Source organism: Agelaius phoeniceus, chromosome 1, assembly GCF_051311805.1.
Source record: "Agelaius phoeniceus isolate bAgePho1 chromosome 1, bAgePho1.hap1, whole genome shotgun sequence".
Classification (NCBI taxonomy): domain Eukaryota; kingdom Metazoa; phylum Chordata; class Aves; order Passeriformes; family Icteridae; genus Agelaius; species Agelaius phoeniceus.
This window is the reverse complement of record NC_135265.1, coordinates 42,481,005-42,500,694: the sequence shown is the minus strand read 5'-3', so window position 1 is coordinate 42,500,694 and position 19,690 is coordinate 42,481,005. Positions and strand designations below refer to the sequence as shown.

At 39.4% G+C, this 19,690-nt stretch overlaps 1 protein-coding gene across 2 annotated transcripts in view; it reads right to left on the bottom strand.

The window, feature by feature from the left end:
- The window catches only part of CMTM8 (CKLF like MARVEL transmembrane domain containing 8), a 35,632-nt gene that overhangs the window by 7,589 nt on the left and 8,353 nt on the right, over positions 1 to 19,690 (bottom strand). Inside the window, exon 2 of one of the 2 annotated variants that reach the window (XM_054646732.2) lies at positions 16 to 189. In XM_054646732.2, the coding sequence (XP_054502707.1) occupies positions 16 to 189 (174 nt within the window). The remainder of the gene's footprint in view (positions 1 to 15; positions 190 to 19,690) is intronic. The other variant, XM_077190831.1, reaches the window with a different exon arrangement.

The following is a 19,690-nucleotide window of genomic DNA, read 5'->3' as shown; positions in this document are numbered from 1 at the left end:
AATGGGTATATTTACCACCATGGTCCATGGCACCTGCGGGATCCTGGTGTAGGTCATTGTCATGTAGATGATCAGAAAGAAGACGGTGAGAACCCAGTAAAACACAGCTACAAACATCACCCAGCCAAAGGCTGGATAGAGAAAGTATTCTGTTCCTGCAATCAGGGTCCACACCAGCAGCCCCAGCACCTGCAAAAGTTAAGGAGAAGAAAGAAAACTGTCACACAGTTCTAGACCTCAGACTGCTGTTCACATGAACCATTCAATGAGCTGAATGGGGATGCTGCACTGGCAAAATACTGATCCAACAAAAAAGAACATATAAAACTGGTATTGCTGTGGCAGGGTGTCACAAAGGGAAAGGCATCTTATCTGTTGATTTAGCCCAGCCTTTAACTACTTTGGAGTCATACTTGCAGTGGTTTTACAGCTATGCTCCCAAAAGGATTGATTATTGTAGCTTTCCTGCTGATGCATGAAGGCAAATGCTGCTGTTTTCCTGCCAGCAATGTCACTTTAGAAACAACAGCCTGTGGAAGACCACTGGGATCTTCAGGTTCTACCTGCCACAGTCACAGGTCACTTACTAGTTGGGGTCCAGCTCAGAATGGCCCACACCTGCTCTGTGGATTGGCAGGCACCACAGACACAGAACAACTCCTAAACCCTACTGTAAAAGGCTGTAGTAAAATATCAACACCACTAAAACACACATCTGTAACTGGAGAAGAGCAAGTCACATTGGGAATGTCATTGTACTCCACAGCTCTTAAAACATCTCCCACGTGACTTGACCCTAAGTAGTAGACAAGGACTCACACTCAAGCAAAGTCCTCAAGCAAACCAGTCTGGGAGAAAAACCTCCCTCCTGATGTGGCAGTCTGTTCAGATCTAAGACACAAAAAAATACACAAACCAGAGGTTTTAACATACTCTCTCCAGTTTTCTCCAATGCTAGGTGATCTCCAATGCATTAAAAGGAATGAGGAGCAAGCAAAATGTAAGTCATATGCCACAGGAAAAAAAAAGTTGTGTGTTTTTCAAGTTGTCCAGCAATTAGAAAAATCTTAACCATAAAAAGAAAGTGACATTTTATACCTTAAAAACAAACAAACAAACAAACAAAAAGCAAAACTCACTCCACACACTTTATTAGACTCAGATGTGGGAACTAAAATTCCTTATTTGCAACAAGGCTTAACTCTTTCTGCTCTATCTGGACTATGGTGAAATTATCTAGCAGTAAGAAATGGAAAGATTACAAAATTAAAGCAAATAGCAACGCATTTAACACATAAGAGCCACAGCTGGACAGCTTAAAGAACCTTCTACCCCAATATTCTATCTCCAGCAGCAGTTAGTACCAGACACCTGAGGAAATACATTAAAGAACAGACCATCAAAAATAATATTTCCTTGGACTACCTTCCTCAGCTCTCAGGACTGTGCAGTGAAGGGACTTCCTGAGCTGGTGGTGATATCTTTGTCATCAACAGACCCTGACAGCAGATGATGGTTTTGCTACAGCTTCATTTGCACAAGAGCCAATCCTATTCCCATGCAAGCTGCTGGCCATGGTCACATTTACTCCTCTATTGCAGAATTGAACGTACATATAATGTTTAGAGATTTATCATTCATGTTTACAAGACAATACTGTTACAGAAAAACTTCTTGTCATTGGTCCTCCTACCACCTTGTATCTGTTTATTTTGTCTTCAATTCAACTTCCAAATTGCCACACAAACTTAATTCAACCCTCTACCATGTATCGAAAGTAGATTAGATGTATGTTATTTGTACATTCATCTACATCTGCATCATGCATCCATAAAAGCACTGCACAAATGTCTGTTCTATGGTTTGTTTGGAGTTTGCTTTTCTCTCTTAAGAGAGAAAGCATATAATGGTCTGTTTAGGAGCATTTTCCCCCCTAAACGTTTTCACCAACACACGAATTTCTCTCCAACGGGAAGCTCTAGAACTGGAATAAAAAATTCCTGCTTTTCGCAGCATACCAGGGGAGGGCAGCATTGCATAGTAAGAACAGCTCAAACAGCGTTAAGTGGAGCCTTTAAAACACACTGTTTTCAATGCAAAGTTATCGGTTCAGCAATGCTTCCCATAGTTCATTTTAATTCTACTTCCAACAACGTTTTACTAATAGTAGCAATTCAGTTAATAGCACCTCAAATTGCAAGAACTACCCACAATCAGATAAAAAGCAACTCAATTTTAGTGTAACAACTGTTTTAAGGCTAAACAATTTTGATAGACTGTTTAGCTAAAGAAAAATACCATTTTCACAGGATACAAAGTTGTTTTTCATTACATCCATACGCTTGAATCCAAATTTAAATTCATCATCCAGAAATTATACAGATAAACAACTGATCTCATGCTTGATAAATAATTACTGAAGGCAGATTTATCCTAGATCTGAGTATCTTATAAAATACCAAGAACAGAAATTTTGAAGGTGAGGAAAAAAAATTAAAAGTTTAATCATTAAATACTCTGCTTATAAGTGTTGATTTTTAGAACACTTTTAAATATAGAAGTAGATTTTTCATGAAATGCACAGGACTAGGAAAAATTTTTCCTACTAAATGCAATAAGATTGATAAGGATACCTCAGTTTATATAATGGATTATTATTTAAAAGAACAAAATCTTCACAAGTGGCAAATTATTAAAATTAAAAAGGAAAATTCTGAGGTTACATGAGACCACTAATCTTACATAACCACACACTAAAGCTAGCAAGACATTCCCTAGAGCACAAGTATTCATGCTGGGCCCTGTTTTTTCCCGTAGTATTCGAACCTGGAGTTATCCCCCCTCTTCCAAGATAATTTTAATATTTAGGTGGCTGTACACCTCACATGTATTCCGAAGAACTGCTTTTAACCCACGTTTTTAGCTGGCTTGTATCAATGGCAGAACAACTCACCCAGGCAATTGAGATGCACCACAGATGTTACAGATTTATATTCTTAACTGGTTCCTGCATCGTAACTTTGATGGGTTGCATATTAGAGCACATTTGACATTTTCAGTTAGATCCAGATACTCTTACAGCATATTACTGGAGCTGACAGGCTAAAATAATATTTCAGACTTCTTGATTAGACCTGAAAAGGTCAGATCAGCTCATGGTCAACAATTCACTCCGTGTAGTTAAATGATATGGCAAATGGTTTCGCTGCATATGTAAACATACGCAATAAATTGATTCAAAGTTCACACTGGCCGTCAGCATCTACAAAATACCTCAGGAGCCAAAGCAATCCAGACATCTAGACAAGCCTTCCATGATTAGCTGGTATTCTCAGCATGCTAAATACCGAGATTGTTTCTCTGGTGCTAAATGCCTGCCTCATAATTTTCTGACTGCCCCTTACATGACAGCTTTGCTGTTCAACAGATCAGTACAAACTGGGTGACACTGCTGTATCTGCTGCAGCTGAGAATGCCACTTCTCCTACTGGCTTGGTATCACACCTCCCCACTGGGAAAAAGTGGACTGTATTCACATGTCACCTCAATGAGCATCCAGCGTACAGAATCTGGCAAGTGAGTGATAGGCAAGCAATGCTGGAAAGCCAACATCAGCAACAGCTGGGGAGTGCCTGCAGTAATTCAGTGAGCACAGATGGTGCACAGCCACCTTCACTGCTCCAGGTCAGCTCTAAGACAAGGGAGAAGGCTCCACCCAGGAACTGGGGAAGGCCTCTATCTCACTATGACCAGGTAGGCTAGAGTGTATTAGTAATAGCTAAGTATTTGGTTTTAATTTATGAGCAAGTCAGAATATACTTAATTAGAATTACAGGAACATACTACTATTCTGGAAAAAATGAGCCCAAGAAAGGGGGAGGGAAAGGCATGAAGAAGGCCCAAGAAAATAATGCATTTTACCATTAATGTGGTAATGGATGAGAGGGGATGCTGGATCCTAAGACTATAAGGGCTCCACCAATGGATCCAGTTTTTCCAGTCAGATGGGAATAGGGATGTCAGTGCAAGATAAAGGCAAGCAGTTTTCTGTTGTTTATGGCAGGTTCTGATTTCAACTCAGACATTTATTTTGTGGTCATTTGGCTGCTGCTTCATCAGGTACCTGCATTACTAAAATGCATTAATATGTCAATGCACTAATGCATACTTCAGCAGTTGGCAGACACCATAAAAAGGAAGTAACTTGGTAGCAAAATCCAACATTATTGAGTGTGCAGGTTTAAAATTAGATGCTTAATTACATATTCAAACCCTTAAATAAATGCCATAATTCTTCTGCAGTGCTGAGAACTTCAAAAGTATTGGATTATTTAGTCACTTTAAAAAAAAGAGGGCTTTGTTGTTAGTACATGAGACACTTCTTGTCTCGTGTCACAATTCAGCAGGTATAAAAGCAGGTGTGAGCTTGAATCTGTGTATCCAACTTTGCTTTTCAAAGCAGCTTAAAAACTGCAAAAGAAAATTTGTACTTGCCACCTGCATTCAAAAGACTACGATGTAACAACTCCTCTCCAGTGACACCAGGGTTTGGAATTCTCCAGCATTTCTCCTGAGTAGTTAACTCAGCAACACAGTTAAAAATGTATATATGGCCTTTCCACAATAAAAGAAGTCTCATTGTAGCAGAACTCACAGGAAGAAAAACCCAAGGCTCACCTATTTAAAACAAAAACAAACAAACAAACAAAAAAAAAACACAAAAAAACAAACCAAAACAAAAATTTGGTACCTTTGCCAGAAGCTTTTCCTATTCTTTATCCAAGAGATGCTTCCTGTGACCATAAGCACTGCAGGATTTATATGGAGTTGCTGCTGGCGCAGATGAAAAGGATGGCAGATGGAAACTAGAAGAGTTGTGCTTTTGCAGCACGAATTGCCTACTGTATGCAAAGCCACCTAAACATGGACAGCATCCAGCAAGGAGAAAGCAGGACATCTTGCCTCCTCTTCCTAGCAGAGGAGATTTATGACTAGAGGACAGAGAGACCATTGTAAATTATTGCACATCATTATTTCATTACTAAATCACAAGTTAGGAGCTACCTTATCAGCAGCACAAGCAGCCTGTCAATGTCTCAACCTCCATCCTTTTCTGCCTTGGCTACATACCAAGATGGTGGTGCTGGTGTGGATTTTAATGACAAAAAAAAGAGTGAGAAAAAGAGAAATATCCCTCTACCGTTCCTGTTAAATATATCCAGGACAGTCAGTCATAAGAACAGGTGGATTTAATGGTATCATTTCCAGCTGGTTTTATTTTACAGATTTATTGATTTATTTGCAGATTATTTACAGATACAGATTTTTTTTTTTTTAATGTTTTTTCCAGCTCAGGCTAAATGGAGTAAGTGTTTGCACTGCACTTTAGAAGTGTCTTTAAATCAGAATTTTTGTGCTCTCACACATCATCCATGAAGTGACACAACAATTCTGCCTTCTGCCGCTAGAGCGAGCACAATCATTGCTTTTTTCTTCACGGAAGGGGCATTTTGCCCAGCAGTAGCATCAGGGCAATTGTAACCCCTGCAAATCGAAAAGGACCACTCAAAATAAGCAAGATATCTATATCTATATAAATCTTTCACTAGGAGTAATTCCAAATTTGAGTGTCTTCCCAAGACAAATTCAACAGGTTAATGTCCATACCAGGTGCAACAACAGCAACATCAACTGCAGGTTTATTCACGAACTAGTCAAAATAAGAACACTTGATGTGTTCAACTTAAAAAAAAAGTATAAGAAAAAATAAGGTGAAAGCCTGTAATTGCTGGATAAATCAAACATCAATCCAGACTAAAATACAAAATATAAAAATCTTATTTCTGCTGCTGTAAGAGAAAAGGTGATGAGCATGTTTTTAAATTGAAAGATTCAAACTTCAAATATTTCCACTAACATTGAGTAAAGGTGCAAAGATGAAGAAATTCAAAATTTTTTTTCAGCTATGGTTTTTAGAGATAAAAGAACCTTGCTTAAGTGTCTTTGACAGTTCAAGAGCCATGTGAATGTACTCTGGAACAATCTAATCAATACATTGCCTTACCCTACTGCTTCTCTTTCCCAGTCTCAAACATTTTTTTTTCAAGCACCAAACATTACAGCGAGCTGACATCAGCCACTCTCTAGTGTCCCCCTCTCATTAGATTGTTCATGGTTTTGCCTTGCTAGGAAAAAATTTTAAAATCCACAGTGCTCACAGAAGCACACAGAAGCATGCCAGTGGTCATAGTGGACATACCAATTTTATAATTTGCACAGTACTACTCTTAGCACCAAACTTAAGCAGCAGCTATGGGTCTCAAGTCTCTCCTAGCTTTGAAAACACTTCTGCCTAATCAAAGTCCAAAATTCAGTCTCTTCTACTTTGCCAGAATTTCTAAAAATTTTCTGAATGCCTGTTTAATTACTTTCAAGTGACCAGTTTCAGTTGAATCTTCCCACTAGTCTTCAAGATTTCTGTCATGCTCTTGGCTTGGTGGCAGCACCAGCACACACCCCTCAGGCTAAATGGGCCTGAAACAGTGGCAATACTGACCATTACTTCAGAGAATCACCCCCTCCAGAGTTGTTATTTAGGATAGATTTCCTAAGAAAGAAAACTGCTGGAAGCAGCACGTGCCAAAATATGTTCCGGATGTATATCTTCATCAAAGACTGAACTCTCTTACCCCAGAGTTTAGTCCAAATCCTATGACATGTCAGAAAACCTCCTGACCCAAGATTGAAATGGGTCAAACCCTTCTGGCAGACACTTCATTCAATAGGGAACACACCTATTCCGGAATGAGACTTCAGACAAAGCCCTTCGAGGGCTGACAGGCCTCTGCTGCCTTTCCCACAGCTCCACAAAGCAGGGAAGTCCTCCCACACCCACCCCAAACCCCCCAGAAAGAGTCCAGGAGCACCTATGCCTAAAAAACTGGGCACCAGACCTCCTCATGTGTGAGCCAGTAAATAAAGTCCAGTCCTGGTGTTCAGCCAGCACTCAGGAGTGCCCAAGAAACTATGAAGTCTCATTGGGAAGAGCAAAGAGAAAGCAACGTGCAAGTGAGAAACTTTTTTGTCTGATCAGAATGGGCACTGCCCAGGCATAAAGACAACATCATCCAGGCAAAATGCAGCAGCACGCCATATTTCGTGTCACCTTAGTAATCTACCACCTACTAAAAAGGTGTAAATCACAAAGGTACTCCTTCTCCACTGCAGCCCATGCATGAGGAATCTTTTGTGATACAGTGCTCCAGCTCACTGCATCTGGCATCCCAGAAAAATAACCCAGGGGTGGGGGTCAGTAAGGAAATCATGCTGTCCATGCCAGCAGCACATTACAGGTTGCTTCACCTGAGAAATATGCACGGAATGTCTGAGACCAGAGCTAACACCAGTAACACAGTAAACTTAAGGAGGTAGCCTATATTAAAAAAACAAGATATGTTTTCTGGAAAACACAGACATACCACATCAAAATTATGAAATCACTGCAACAGATTTCTTACAGTTTCTCAGGAAGCTCTATTAGAGGCAGAGTAGTGGATATTCAGAAGGTAAATAAGAAACAAGAGTTTGTTCAGGTTGTAAATTTTGTTCATGTCATCAAAATGTTACAATGGAAGATTAGAAACTCTTAGGAAAAAAAATAAAAGTAAATAAAAACCTCTACCAAAGAGAAAATTCCAGAGTGCTTTATAAATCAATGATATACCCACACATTGAGTATGTTCTGCTCATTCCTCCCTTCCACTTACAAAATGATTCAGTTGTATTATTCAAGGCACAGAGAACAGCTCCTACAAGAAAAGAAAGTTAAAGCTGGAAAAAAAGACAGATCCAATTTTCTGTTGAAGACTGAAGGAGGATATGACAGAAGTCTGCAGAATGTCAGGTGGCACAAAGAGGGGAGCGAGGAGTGGATTAGGACTTGCAACACAAGAAGCATCCTGCTAAAATTATCACACAAAAAGATGAAAAGCAAACAAATGAAATGGTCTTTAAAAACAAAACAAAATCAAAAAGAAGGAAAAAACCCCACAGTACATAATCAAATCACAGAATGCCATAGGAAACATCATACCTACTCTGGGTCAGCCCTATCTGTATATATTATGTACATGCATGACAGTCAGGATAGTCAGCAATCTTCAGCACTGGAAATTCCTACATGTGCAGTTTGCTAGAAGTTAGAGAACCATAATAGAGGAGAAAAGCTTGCAGTACATGCTCCTTCTAACATTCCTCCCTAAGTTTTCGGTATCAGTGAATATTAGAGACTGAGCTAAACAAACCACTGACCAGATCCATTACTTCTGGTTTTAACTGGCCTTCCTTTCCTGCAACCCTGGCAACCAAGGACTGGAAGATGTAGAAGTGTTAATAGAATAGGATGAGATGATTACATGCCACATCAATATATCATTTGTTTCTAAAGTAGAATTACAACAAATTATCTCAAGGAACTGTGAAGAATCTGGCTCGAATTATATCATCATGAAATTTATCTTCTCAGTAGAGTGGAGGTTGATCATTAACAGGCCATTAAAATGTGTACAAAGCATAAAGATTGGTCCTTGTCCCAGGGCACTTTCCACATTAAATGCTCTGGAGTTTGAGGGCTGCGTTCAGGAGCACAGTACTGCTTATCCATGCCTGTAAATTCTAACTCAGCCTTGTATTTTGCCTGGGGATCTGCACACATGGAGTAGTTTATATAGGTTACTGTACACTATGCATACATTAACTTGGTATCACAGTGCTACCATCATTTCATCTACAAAGAGGCAGCAGAAGACAGCCTTGTCTGTGCCCATCATGTTCTCTAGTCTGAAAGTGTCTTGATGCAGAATACAGTGAGATAGGCAGCCAGGAGAAAGACCTGCAAGCTCAGGGCTGCTGCAGCTGGCTGGGACCACACTGGTGGCTGCTATCAGTGGCTCCATCAGGGCCACAGTGTCATGTAAAAATAAAGAGGGGTGGTACAAAACGCTACTGGAGACAAGCAGCCTGACCTAAGCAGCACTTACTCACCTCTCTGGAAGGGTGACAGTGCAAGGCAGTGACCTCCACAGTGCTCAATCTCTAAAGGTTGACAAGAGCATCTAAACAGCAAGGAGAGGAGACTGCCTGGCCTCTTATCGAACAATCCCGCGGGATGCTACTGAAAGGAAGGCTGCTGCCACTCCCTTTTCCTTCCACTTCAGCGAGGCCTGCCCGTGGCAGGGGTTTCTCTCACCACCTAGGATTTCCTAGAGAGAAACACTGTGATATTGTGCAGAAATGCTTGTTGATTCCAAATTCACTGCCTCCTCCCAGCCCTGTCAGGAAACCGTGAAGTGGTACTGCTACAGTAAACACTGCAGTATCATGGAGCTGGGAATTACTCACTGGAATTGCTGCTACATTTTGCCCTTGAGCAGCAGAGAAAGGAGAATGTAAAGTAATAGCACATTAGAATCAAATAAAAAATAATCTGCCTTTCCAGTCACTTTCTGAGCAAATTTTCATTTAACCACGCCTTCAAGTATGAATTTTAAAGCAGACAATTACAAGCAGAATAGTCACATAGAGACTATAGAAGGCACAGGATATGTATTTTTTTGTGTCCTAGTGGCTTCTTTTGTGCAGTCTCTAGAGGTGACGGCTTTTTTGAGGAAAAACTTTAAAATTCAGTACAAACACCTTCAGATACAAAAGTAGCAATTAAATTCCATATTCCAATATTTTTTCCTTTTCAAAAGCCTGCTTATAAATCAAGATTGGCGAAACTACAAGGCTGAATGATTTTTTATTTAACACTCAAATATTAATACATTTTGGAGTTCTGAGTAGAACCTGTAACTGATTTCTTTGAGAATTAACACTCAGTTTTAGTCCTCTAAACAGTCCTGTCCCCAAACAGGCAGTAGAGAAGTAAAAATAAATCCTATGTGACTCACAGGAGATCCAGGGGCAATTTACTGAGTCGATTTGTGAGGAGACCTATCATTGCACTCATACAATGTCATATGATTTAATTGATTTAAATTTTAGATCTTCATACTATAAAATTATGTGTAGATTTGAGAGCTCACATTAGTCAGGAACATCAGCTACTTGGTGGAAAGACTTAGGAGAGCTTGTAGTGCTTCCTTGAGGCAATTTAAATAAAAAGAAAAAAAGGAAAACTACATTGGCAAGCTTTTTGAATTCTTGTTTTGAGACATGAACCTAAGATTTGGACAAAGAAAGACGCTTCCTCACATTCACCAAGAATGTCAGCTGATGATGAATTTCACATCTCTTCTCAAGACAGAACTGACTTCCAGAGTGCAGCTGCAGTTTAACTCTGGGATAGGGTTGCCCCCTTCCACCTCAGGAGCTTGGGTGGGGCAGACAAAATCTTAACATATTCCTTTTCCTTTACACAAATGCAGTGCCTGGTTCACAAACACATGAGAGTTTTCCTGAGAAGTCCTTCCTGAGAGGGACTACTTCAAGCCAAGCAGTAGAGGCATATTTATGGAGGTGAAGACGACAGTATAGCCCTTGAGTTCCGAATACTATTTCTCCTTTATAAAGCACTTATACAAATTAAATGTGCAGGCTTGATCTGCTGTGCTTACTGAATACAATGTTTGTTTCTTGCTTTTCAGAAGTGCATTGTGAAGAAATTATTGTCCTTGTACAGAAAAACTAGGAAAAAATGCAATAACTGTCTGCAATCTCATTTACTTTTTCTTTTATTATTTTAACTGGAAAAGGGCAGAAGCAGATTCTGAGTTCAAAAGATAGAGGACCATTTTTATCTGTCTGAACGTGTCTTCCCCAATGTGGCTATTTACTATTTTTTTTATCACTACAACTACTACTGTTTCTTATTGGAGCATGATGGCAGAAGGAGTTTTTCTTCTGATCCAATAAAATCATACATGAAAAGTCTTCCTTAACCTTGATATTGCCTCTTCTAGAGACATACAAACTCTTCCTTTGAAAGAAGTTTTGCAGCACTCTATCATCCTTCTTCCGATCTCCCCTGAAGGGACATAGCTCCTGAGGGTAGAAAAATACAAGCTTCTCAATAAATTTTGTAAGCTACTTTTAACATTTCGTGCATGTATACATGTGGAGTACACATCCAAGAAAAAAACGAAGAAGTCATTTTGCCATAGTTTTTATATTAATAAAGTAAATCATTTTTAAAGGAGAATCCCTAACAATGGCTACCTTATGAATTATAAACGATTATTTATGTAGTTCACTTTGTTTAAAGGCTGTCTACAAGAGAACAATGCTGTATACAGCTGCTTTATTAATAATGTCACTGGCTCTTTGTTGCTATTTTTACATCTCCATCTTCCTGTTAGGCCATGTAAATAGAGATGCCTAAAATTAGCGGGCATGCAGCATTGTTTCACAAGTCTTAGCTGCTACATTAAAATAGGAAGCTTATTACTTCTTTGGGAATAACTTGTATTTTGCCCCATAGCTAAGATACAAAGTCATAAAGCCAGATATGACGCAATGGAAAATTCAAAAATCTATTGCTGCATTCTTCATCCATTTAAACAGGAGGAAACCCTTAACTGCTTTTTCAAAAAACCTTTAGACTGAAAGTATCTTTTAATTTCCACAGCTGAAAACCACAAAAATTGATTTTGTACAATACAGAATTTTTTCTTGCTGTGAGACAGAATCTTCTTGTCATCAAAAGTTGAAACAATTCCCCTTGCCCAACAAACAGAAGAGAAAATAAGATGATAAAGAAATAAGGAATCTGCATTCAGATTTGTTGTTGTCTGCCTATTTAGAAGCAGATTACTTCTATATTGAGTCCCAGGAATAATAATCCACCCCTAAGGACTGTGATTCACATATTTAGGTAAAGTTTAAAGATTTTACAAAGACTGATCCACGTGTTGTAGAAGCACCTCAATGAAAAATCCTTTTACTTCTCTGGCAAAAATCACTTTCTTTCCTGAGTACACTTTGCAATAACAACACAGAAGAACTGCATGCCTATAAATATTTAACACTTGCATATGCTGTTCTGGAGGCATTTATGTTCAAAGACTTCACTGTCAGAAAGGACCATTTTGGCCATGTTGCCAATGGCATAAAGATTTCAACTTACAACATGCTTTTTGGAAAGAGATGACACCTTGGCACAAACGTTGCAATGATAAAATTCATCTTGTCTCTAAAAAAACTGCCGTCATGTCTACTGCTTTCATTGGTGAAAAACCCCAGCCCCATTTCTCATCTGAATTTTTCTGAAGTCAGTTTCAAGTCATGTCCTTTTCCAAAACGTCCATCTGTCACCAATATATCAAAGATAACTTTGAACTAAGGGCCATATTCAAAATTGTTGACAAAACACAACTGAACAAGAGATAATCAGAAATACTAGCATTGCTTCTGGCAACAAGCTACATTGGGTTTTTTAATTCTGCTTTATCTTTCTCTTTATTATTTTTGTGGTAGTAATAGAAAGAGTTGACTTTGAAGGAATCAAGAACAAATCCAGAATTAAGTTTTCAACAGAGGCCTACATAAGACCTATATAAGGCTTGTTACCAGTGTTCCACATTTAATGTTTTGCAGAGATGTTTAGGGTACTAAAGCAACTTTAGGGTGAATTACATGAAGTGTATTATATGAAGGAAGAATTATATGCAAGTGAAAATATTAATACCAAATGAAAAAAAATTAATTGGCCAAACAAGTTAAACAACTCTACACATCAGTCATGCTTTTAGAGAACTCCTTTTTCTCGAGCTCCATAACTTTATTTTCAAGGATCTGAAGAAAAAAGTCCACAAGCCTGAAGGAGACTTCCCGCAGCCTTTCTGCTCTCCATAATAAATACTCAAGCAGTGCATGCAATATAAAAGAACAAAGTAAAAAGGTCTGTGGGATACCTGACACTCGAAATTCAAACTACCAAAGTCATAAATTAAGTATACATGCCTATTTGTGGGGCAGGGTATAATGTTCTCCAACTGCTTCAATGGGCCTTATGTAAACAAAGAACAGAACAACTGGTGACAAATGCCAGCTTTCTAGTGCAAGAAAAAAGTCTTCAATCAAGGAAAAAAAAAACCCCTCAATCCATTGTCTTATCCAGATTTAAATATGTGAGCAGAAATTATTTAATGTCCCTCAGATATTTGCTCTGCTGTTGTGCCAGAGGTTAATGCCCTGCAAGGGTTACTGAAGACAAAGCTGCTCCTCAGTCACTGCACTCTAATGCTCAGTGTATTTGAGGTAAACAAATCTCTGGTTTGTGGTGTCACCACAGGCTAGAATGTGAACTGCAGTGAACAGCAAGGCATGGAGACCTTGTCAGCTGTCTGCATGTATGAGCTATCAGTCTGAAACCAGAAATTCGGTATTTGCCTCCCATAATGCATAAACACAGAAATGCCAAGAGCTGCTGCTCTCACTGCATTCCCCCACATGCTTCACTGTCCCCACAATACAGCTAATATATTTTGGGTTTTCAAGAACTTTTGATTCCACTTCTCCTCTAAATCTGATTTCCCAGTACAGCTCACAGATGTCAGAATGGCTACAAACTACAGGGATTATTATGGATTAATGAATCCCGCATGCCTGAAAGTGTTTAGAGCAATTACACCTCTTAGTGGTAAGGTATTTCCCACACATTCTCCTTCAAGCTCCTCTGTCAGCAGGGCTGTTTCCTCTGGGAGACAAACGTGTTGTCAGACCGAAAGCTGGTACAACCCCCAGATGGATGTAGCAAAGTGCGCCTTCAATCCTAGCCCAGGCTAGAACTTGGATCTAAATTTCAGGGAAATCTCCTCAGCAAACATGAAACAGAGATGGCACTGCTTGTTCTCCATCCCATCCAGCCTCCACCCATCCCCTGCACTATCAAAGCCCAGTGAGCAGACCAGGACAGGGTTTCATGCGCAGACTGAGCTGTGAGAAGGGAGGACAAGGCTCCCGCAGCATGGACCACTTGATGATGAGAAAGGCAGATAAATGGGGCCAGACCCCTTGTCAGACTCCACCACCAAACAGTTTAGAGTCAACCACCACTGCTGTGCTCAGATCACAGCTCAGGCTGAGGGGAGCTGTGACTGGGTCAGCTGCTGGGGCAGTGCAGGCAGCTGAAAGTACCAATATCCAAAAATGCAGCCACTGTCTTTGTCAAAGGCTGTCTGCATGTGAGCTGTGATTCATGAGCAGCAAGTGATGCAGCACACACACCAAGGTTATGGGGAGGAGAGCTCTAGGTAAGGTAGCAACAGCCAAGTTGCTCAGGGATTACAGGCAGAGTGAGAGTGTGCTCTACACTTGCTTTGAGGGAAAAACACTTTGAAAATCTTTCACTGCACACAAGCTTTTTGAATAAAGTCTCCATATCACTATGCAAGCTTACAGCTTGACCTTCCCACCCAAATGGTTCTTCTGAAAAACCCAAGCCTTTTCCTGTAGTGCTGTTTATATTACTGCATTCCAATATACACAATCAACTAAATTATATTTACTTAGCTAACTTCCACACCTTTTCCCCTTTCTATTTCCTCAGATTTGGATCACTGCTTTCTTCTGCCTAATATTTTCGTCCCTAGAATGACAATAGTGCAGATACAATAATGAGGTGTTACCAGCCTTTTGTTCAAGTGCTCTTTGTTGAGTATTTCAGCTATTTACTGCCCCCCCAGAAGTTCCTGTTTTCCCACTGAGGGGGGAAGGGAAAGCCTGTACAATGACATGGGAGCTTTTTGTTCAAAAAGTCTGTGTGCAGAGATATTTAGCACATTTTCCCTGCAAAGCCTGGTATTACTAGTTTCAAATCAAAAAGGGAAAAAATCTTAAAATAACTTTAAAAAATTTTATACATATATATAAAGTAATACTAAAAAAGTAGTACTTTGCAGATATCCCTTTCTTCAAGCTATGAATTATTGCTATATCAAAATGCCCACATCCACACACACTGAAAGCTCAGCCCGCTATGATGAAATGTGTACAAACACAGAGGCATGTATTGCAATCTCCTACTGCCAACAATATTACAGGTCTTAGCACATAAAACCAAGAAACCAAAAAGGAATTAGGGCACTGAAAAGCATCACAAACTGGGGGCTTTGCTAGTTCACACAAAGGGAAAAGGAAGAGCACAGCATGCACAGCAATTTGATACAGGAAAAGGCATATATCGTTTGATAATCCAGTGATAAGGCAGGACAGCTATGGGACAAACCCATCTGTTGTATTGAATAAACAAATTTAGATTGATAGTTGTGATGCTGAGCTGTTTTGATACACAGGATTTAATAGAATCATGATGTGGATATAAAAAAAATCATCAGTGTTTCATTAAAAAATAAGCTATGTCCTGGGACTGTGGGATACATGACTATAGGGAGCTCTGAAGAAATACATAAATTAGACAGCTGGGTTATAAAAGATCATGTCCAAACAATGGATCTGAACAGCTTCCCCTTTCACCATCTATCAGCTAGATGTTCAAGCCAAAGAAACTGTGCACAAGAAACAGGTAGCATGACAGGGAATTTTTGGGGTAATCTTGGTACCAAGTGGGTTAACTGTGCCTGTTATCCTCCCAAAGTCAATTTTAGCACAATAGGTCAACACGAAAATGGTACAAGCTGTTAATTAGGCTCCTTCTAATCTGAATCTAATTTGACAGTGAGTGCTCCATGCAGGAGGATTGGAGAGGAAAGGTCTTAAGGAAGGTGATCTCCTTTATCAGACTAATCCATGGCCCTGGCAGAAGAAACCAGTGGGGAAAGTTTCTGGGCATACCCTTTTCTTCTGCGCCGAACGGAAGCAACATCAGAGCCGCCCTTCACCAAACGCTAACAAGGGGATAGGAAACGACTCTCGGGAAGGAGCTGCTGTCCTGAGGAGTCTGACAAACAATGCCAGCGCTGATTAGAGCACACAGACTGCACAGTAGGTTGGCTTTCATGTTCCTTTCATGTTCTCTTCATTTCGTGTGCAGATATGTCGGGATGACAGAAGTCAATGGGAAATTCACAACAGGTTTTGAGAGCATCAAGAACTGATTCATTATAACCTTCTCTTCATAACAATATTGTTTGTGTACATTAGATCTTAATCTGATTTTGTTCCCATCAACTCATCCGGACTGTACTTGCACCAGTTCTTAGGGTCATCTTCTTGTTCGTGTACATTGTTCATGCAATATGTAATCTACAGAAACACCAACCAACACAAGTCAAAATAAAGTGTTCTTTTTAAGTTGACTTCACTGCCATTTTTTTAAACTGAGACCTAAATTGAAGAGGCATTTTGAAATTAAGCTAAGTTTTTAGAGTGAAAATTACTACAGACATAGTATAGAGTGGGTTGGTTTTTTTTTTCTGGAGGTTTATTGGGGGGAGGGATTTTTCTTTTGGTTTGTGTTTTTTCTTCCCCCCCCCCCCAAGACTAGCATTACACTGTACAGCTTAATAAGAGAGTGAAAATTAGATGTAACCAACCTTAGAGAATTCCTTTTCATTTGTTGCTGTGTACTCAGTTTAATTTTAACTTGAGCTGGTAAAACACTTTACAAGAGACCCCATCTCACCTTTAACACATTATCTAGACTTGCTTACTTCAGGCAAACATTTGCTAGATAGTTGTCTGTTACTGCACAAAGAGAATGCCAAGTTCTTTGTACAAGCGTCTGGTCACGTTTCATGATTGCCAAAGTCTAGGAAGAAATCCCCAGTTTGAAAAAAAACTGCTTGGAAACCTCATTCTCCTGGGTAAGATTCCTACCATTTTTGCTGAGAAGTTAAACAGAAAATCCTTTCAATATACCAAATGCAACAATGAAATTGTACCTAGTAACATATAAGCTGTTTATCACTGTTTCGCTCACGGCAAGTTCCATCATTAAATTACAGTTCCACTGGCCTGCTTTGTACGTTCAAGATTAGTTTTATACATCTTTACATGGATGCTCATATTTCAAGCAGAAAACACACCACAAGAGGAACCATCTCTTCAAGTAGGTCATTACTTTCCTCTTGCACACTGCCTTTTAAAATTAAGTTCCAGCAATATAAAAATGTACTCAAAAGAGTAAAATAAGGATTGTGGTTTTCCAAAATTAAATATAGTAGTTTCCCAATGACAATTTCTTTCTGTCAAGTTTGAATTTTATTTAGCATCCAAACTCCTTCCCATGCATTAGGAGAAATAAAAAGAACACTAATTAATGTATTGATTTGTACTGTGCTATACCTTAGTAACAACATGGGGAAGGGAAAATATTTTCAGCTTGGAGGCCAACTAGCAATGACTGTTGACAGTAACTGTTACAACTGCATTGCACAGTCCAACGAACATGGCTTATGCACATAGAGAGGCCTTGAAGCATCAATCAGAAATTCCAGCAGGGATCTTGTTTTTCCATGCAGTCTGAATCTCTTATATTGAAGAGCTTTTCAGCCTTTTTCATCTTTCACCGAGATCACCACAAGATTGTAGTTGGTCTCAAAAAATCCAGCTCTGTCCAGCCTGCTTTATGCCTTTTGTTTTAGAAAAAGTTGCATTCTGGATGAATGCAAGAACTAAACATGTCACAATATTCACCAACAACCTCCTAAATCACTGTATCACTATCAGTATTTCTAATACTGTTCTAAAATACTATGGTATTTTTCATAGCTTTGTCCACCCACAGCTTTATGAAACCATTAAAGATGGATGTCTCATACTGAGCAGAGCCTGTTCTTTCAGTTGCCCAACACCTCCTCTCCTAAAACAACATTTCCCCAAATTTTTCGTGTAGGAGCTGCATTTTCTACGTTGATTTTCTCTGTCAAGCCTGAAGAAGAGCAGATGAAAATCATGCAAAGCAGGCCTTTGGCAAGTTGCCTGGAGCTGCTGGACAAGAGGGCTTGAAGAAATGAGGCAGGGAGACAAAACCAAACCAAACCCACCGCAGAAGAGAGATGGGAAATTAGGACTTGGGACAGAGGCAGAGGGGTGGACAAGAGAGAGGGACAAACATGTTGAAATACTTGCAGCTAACTATGCAACACTTCCAGAAATGAGTTCTTCACACATCTTAATTCTATCCTTGGTTAAATATACATTATGCTATAGCCTATAATTTTCTGACCATATACTTTCCCCTTCTCCACACCACTACCTGCATGCAGCAACAGAAGGGAAAACCTCCTTCAGAACTAATGCTTCCCCTTATTTTGCTTTCTGCCTGTTTACTTGCATGGCCTGCAGAACTGCAATTCAGCTTTGCATTTGGGCTCTTGAAAAACACTGTGTTATCTGTGTTGCCCCACAAGTCCATCAATAAACTATTAAACACATCTCTGAGATAGAGAAGTATGCTATCCTAATTTTAGACAGTGCACTAAAATTAGAGTCAAAAGCCAATTCTTGCCAGATTTCTTTCTGTCAAGTTTGAATTTTATTTAGCATCCAAACTCTGGAAAACTCTTTTCCTACAGCATTTATTATGGCACTGCATTTTGCATCTTCAGAACACAGAGCTCCTACTGACTTTCAGACACATCTGAGAATAATTGCTTTTTCTGCAACTCAGACCCAAAGCTGGGGATTCAGCAAACAAGGAGTAGAGTGAACACACTGAAATGTAGGGCTTACTTGCCTTGTCTAGCATCCCATAGGAATATTGTGGTTCAAGGAGAAGATAAAAATCAAATTTTCCAAGGAAGCAATTAGCCAGGAGACCATCCTCTCCCTTTGAATAATCCCTTTCCTTACTCACAACATGACTTCCTCCAATGCTGTGTGCACAATATCCCAGTCACGCCTAGAAAAGCTCTTCTGTGCAATGACCATGACAGAAGTTTCTTGATAAAAAACCACAATCAAGCAAGTTTTGACTGGATTTCAGTACCTGCACATAATTCAATACAAAACCAACACTGCTAGGGTGAAACTAATTTTGGTGCTTAATTTCCAGGACCTTAATAACATAATAATGTTTTTTAATTGTTAATTATTAAGCACCTATACACATGCAAGCTCTTTGAAACAGCACATGGGGTTCCTGATAGCAAGGTACGTCACCGTTTATAAATTAAACTAATACCAAATCAGCACAAATGCTGTCATTTTTTGGTCTTTTTCCCCACTAAGGACTGAATTATAGCACCACTCTCCCCAGCATGTATCATAGCTGTGTCCTGATCCTGTAAAAGGACGATTGTGCATTTGTTTATGCTTTCCAACCTACAGCAGTAGTAACAGGCAATCACCACAGACTCACCTTCTCCTCGCCTGATCCTTGTCAGTCTGCCCTGCAGTGGCTGTCTCTGGCTGGGCGCAACCAAGGCTGATGTTATCAGCTGAAGTATCATTTTAAAGGTACATTGGAGATGTTTTCCTTTTGATAGAGGATTATTTTTTTAACCTCTTCCACTATCCCTCAGTGCTGAATTCCTGCCTGCAACACTGTCTCAGTTTTTAAGTTTCACCTACAGTTGTCTCAAAACCATGCTGCCCCATTCAGCTATTACCTGCCATATGAGCTGAAGCCTTTGGAATACCATTATTGTTGAATGCAGAGAACCTATGTGAAAATATATATTAAAGGGACAGACAGGAAAAAAAAAAAAAAGAAAAAAAAAGAAAAAAAAAAAGGAGAAAAAAAAGAAGAAAGCCAAGAAAGATTTAAAAAAAGGGAGCCTGTTAGCAG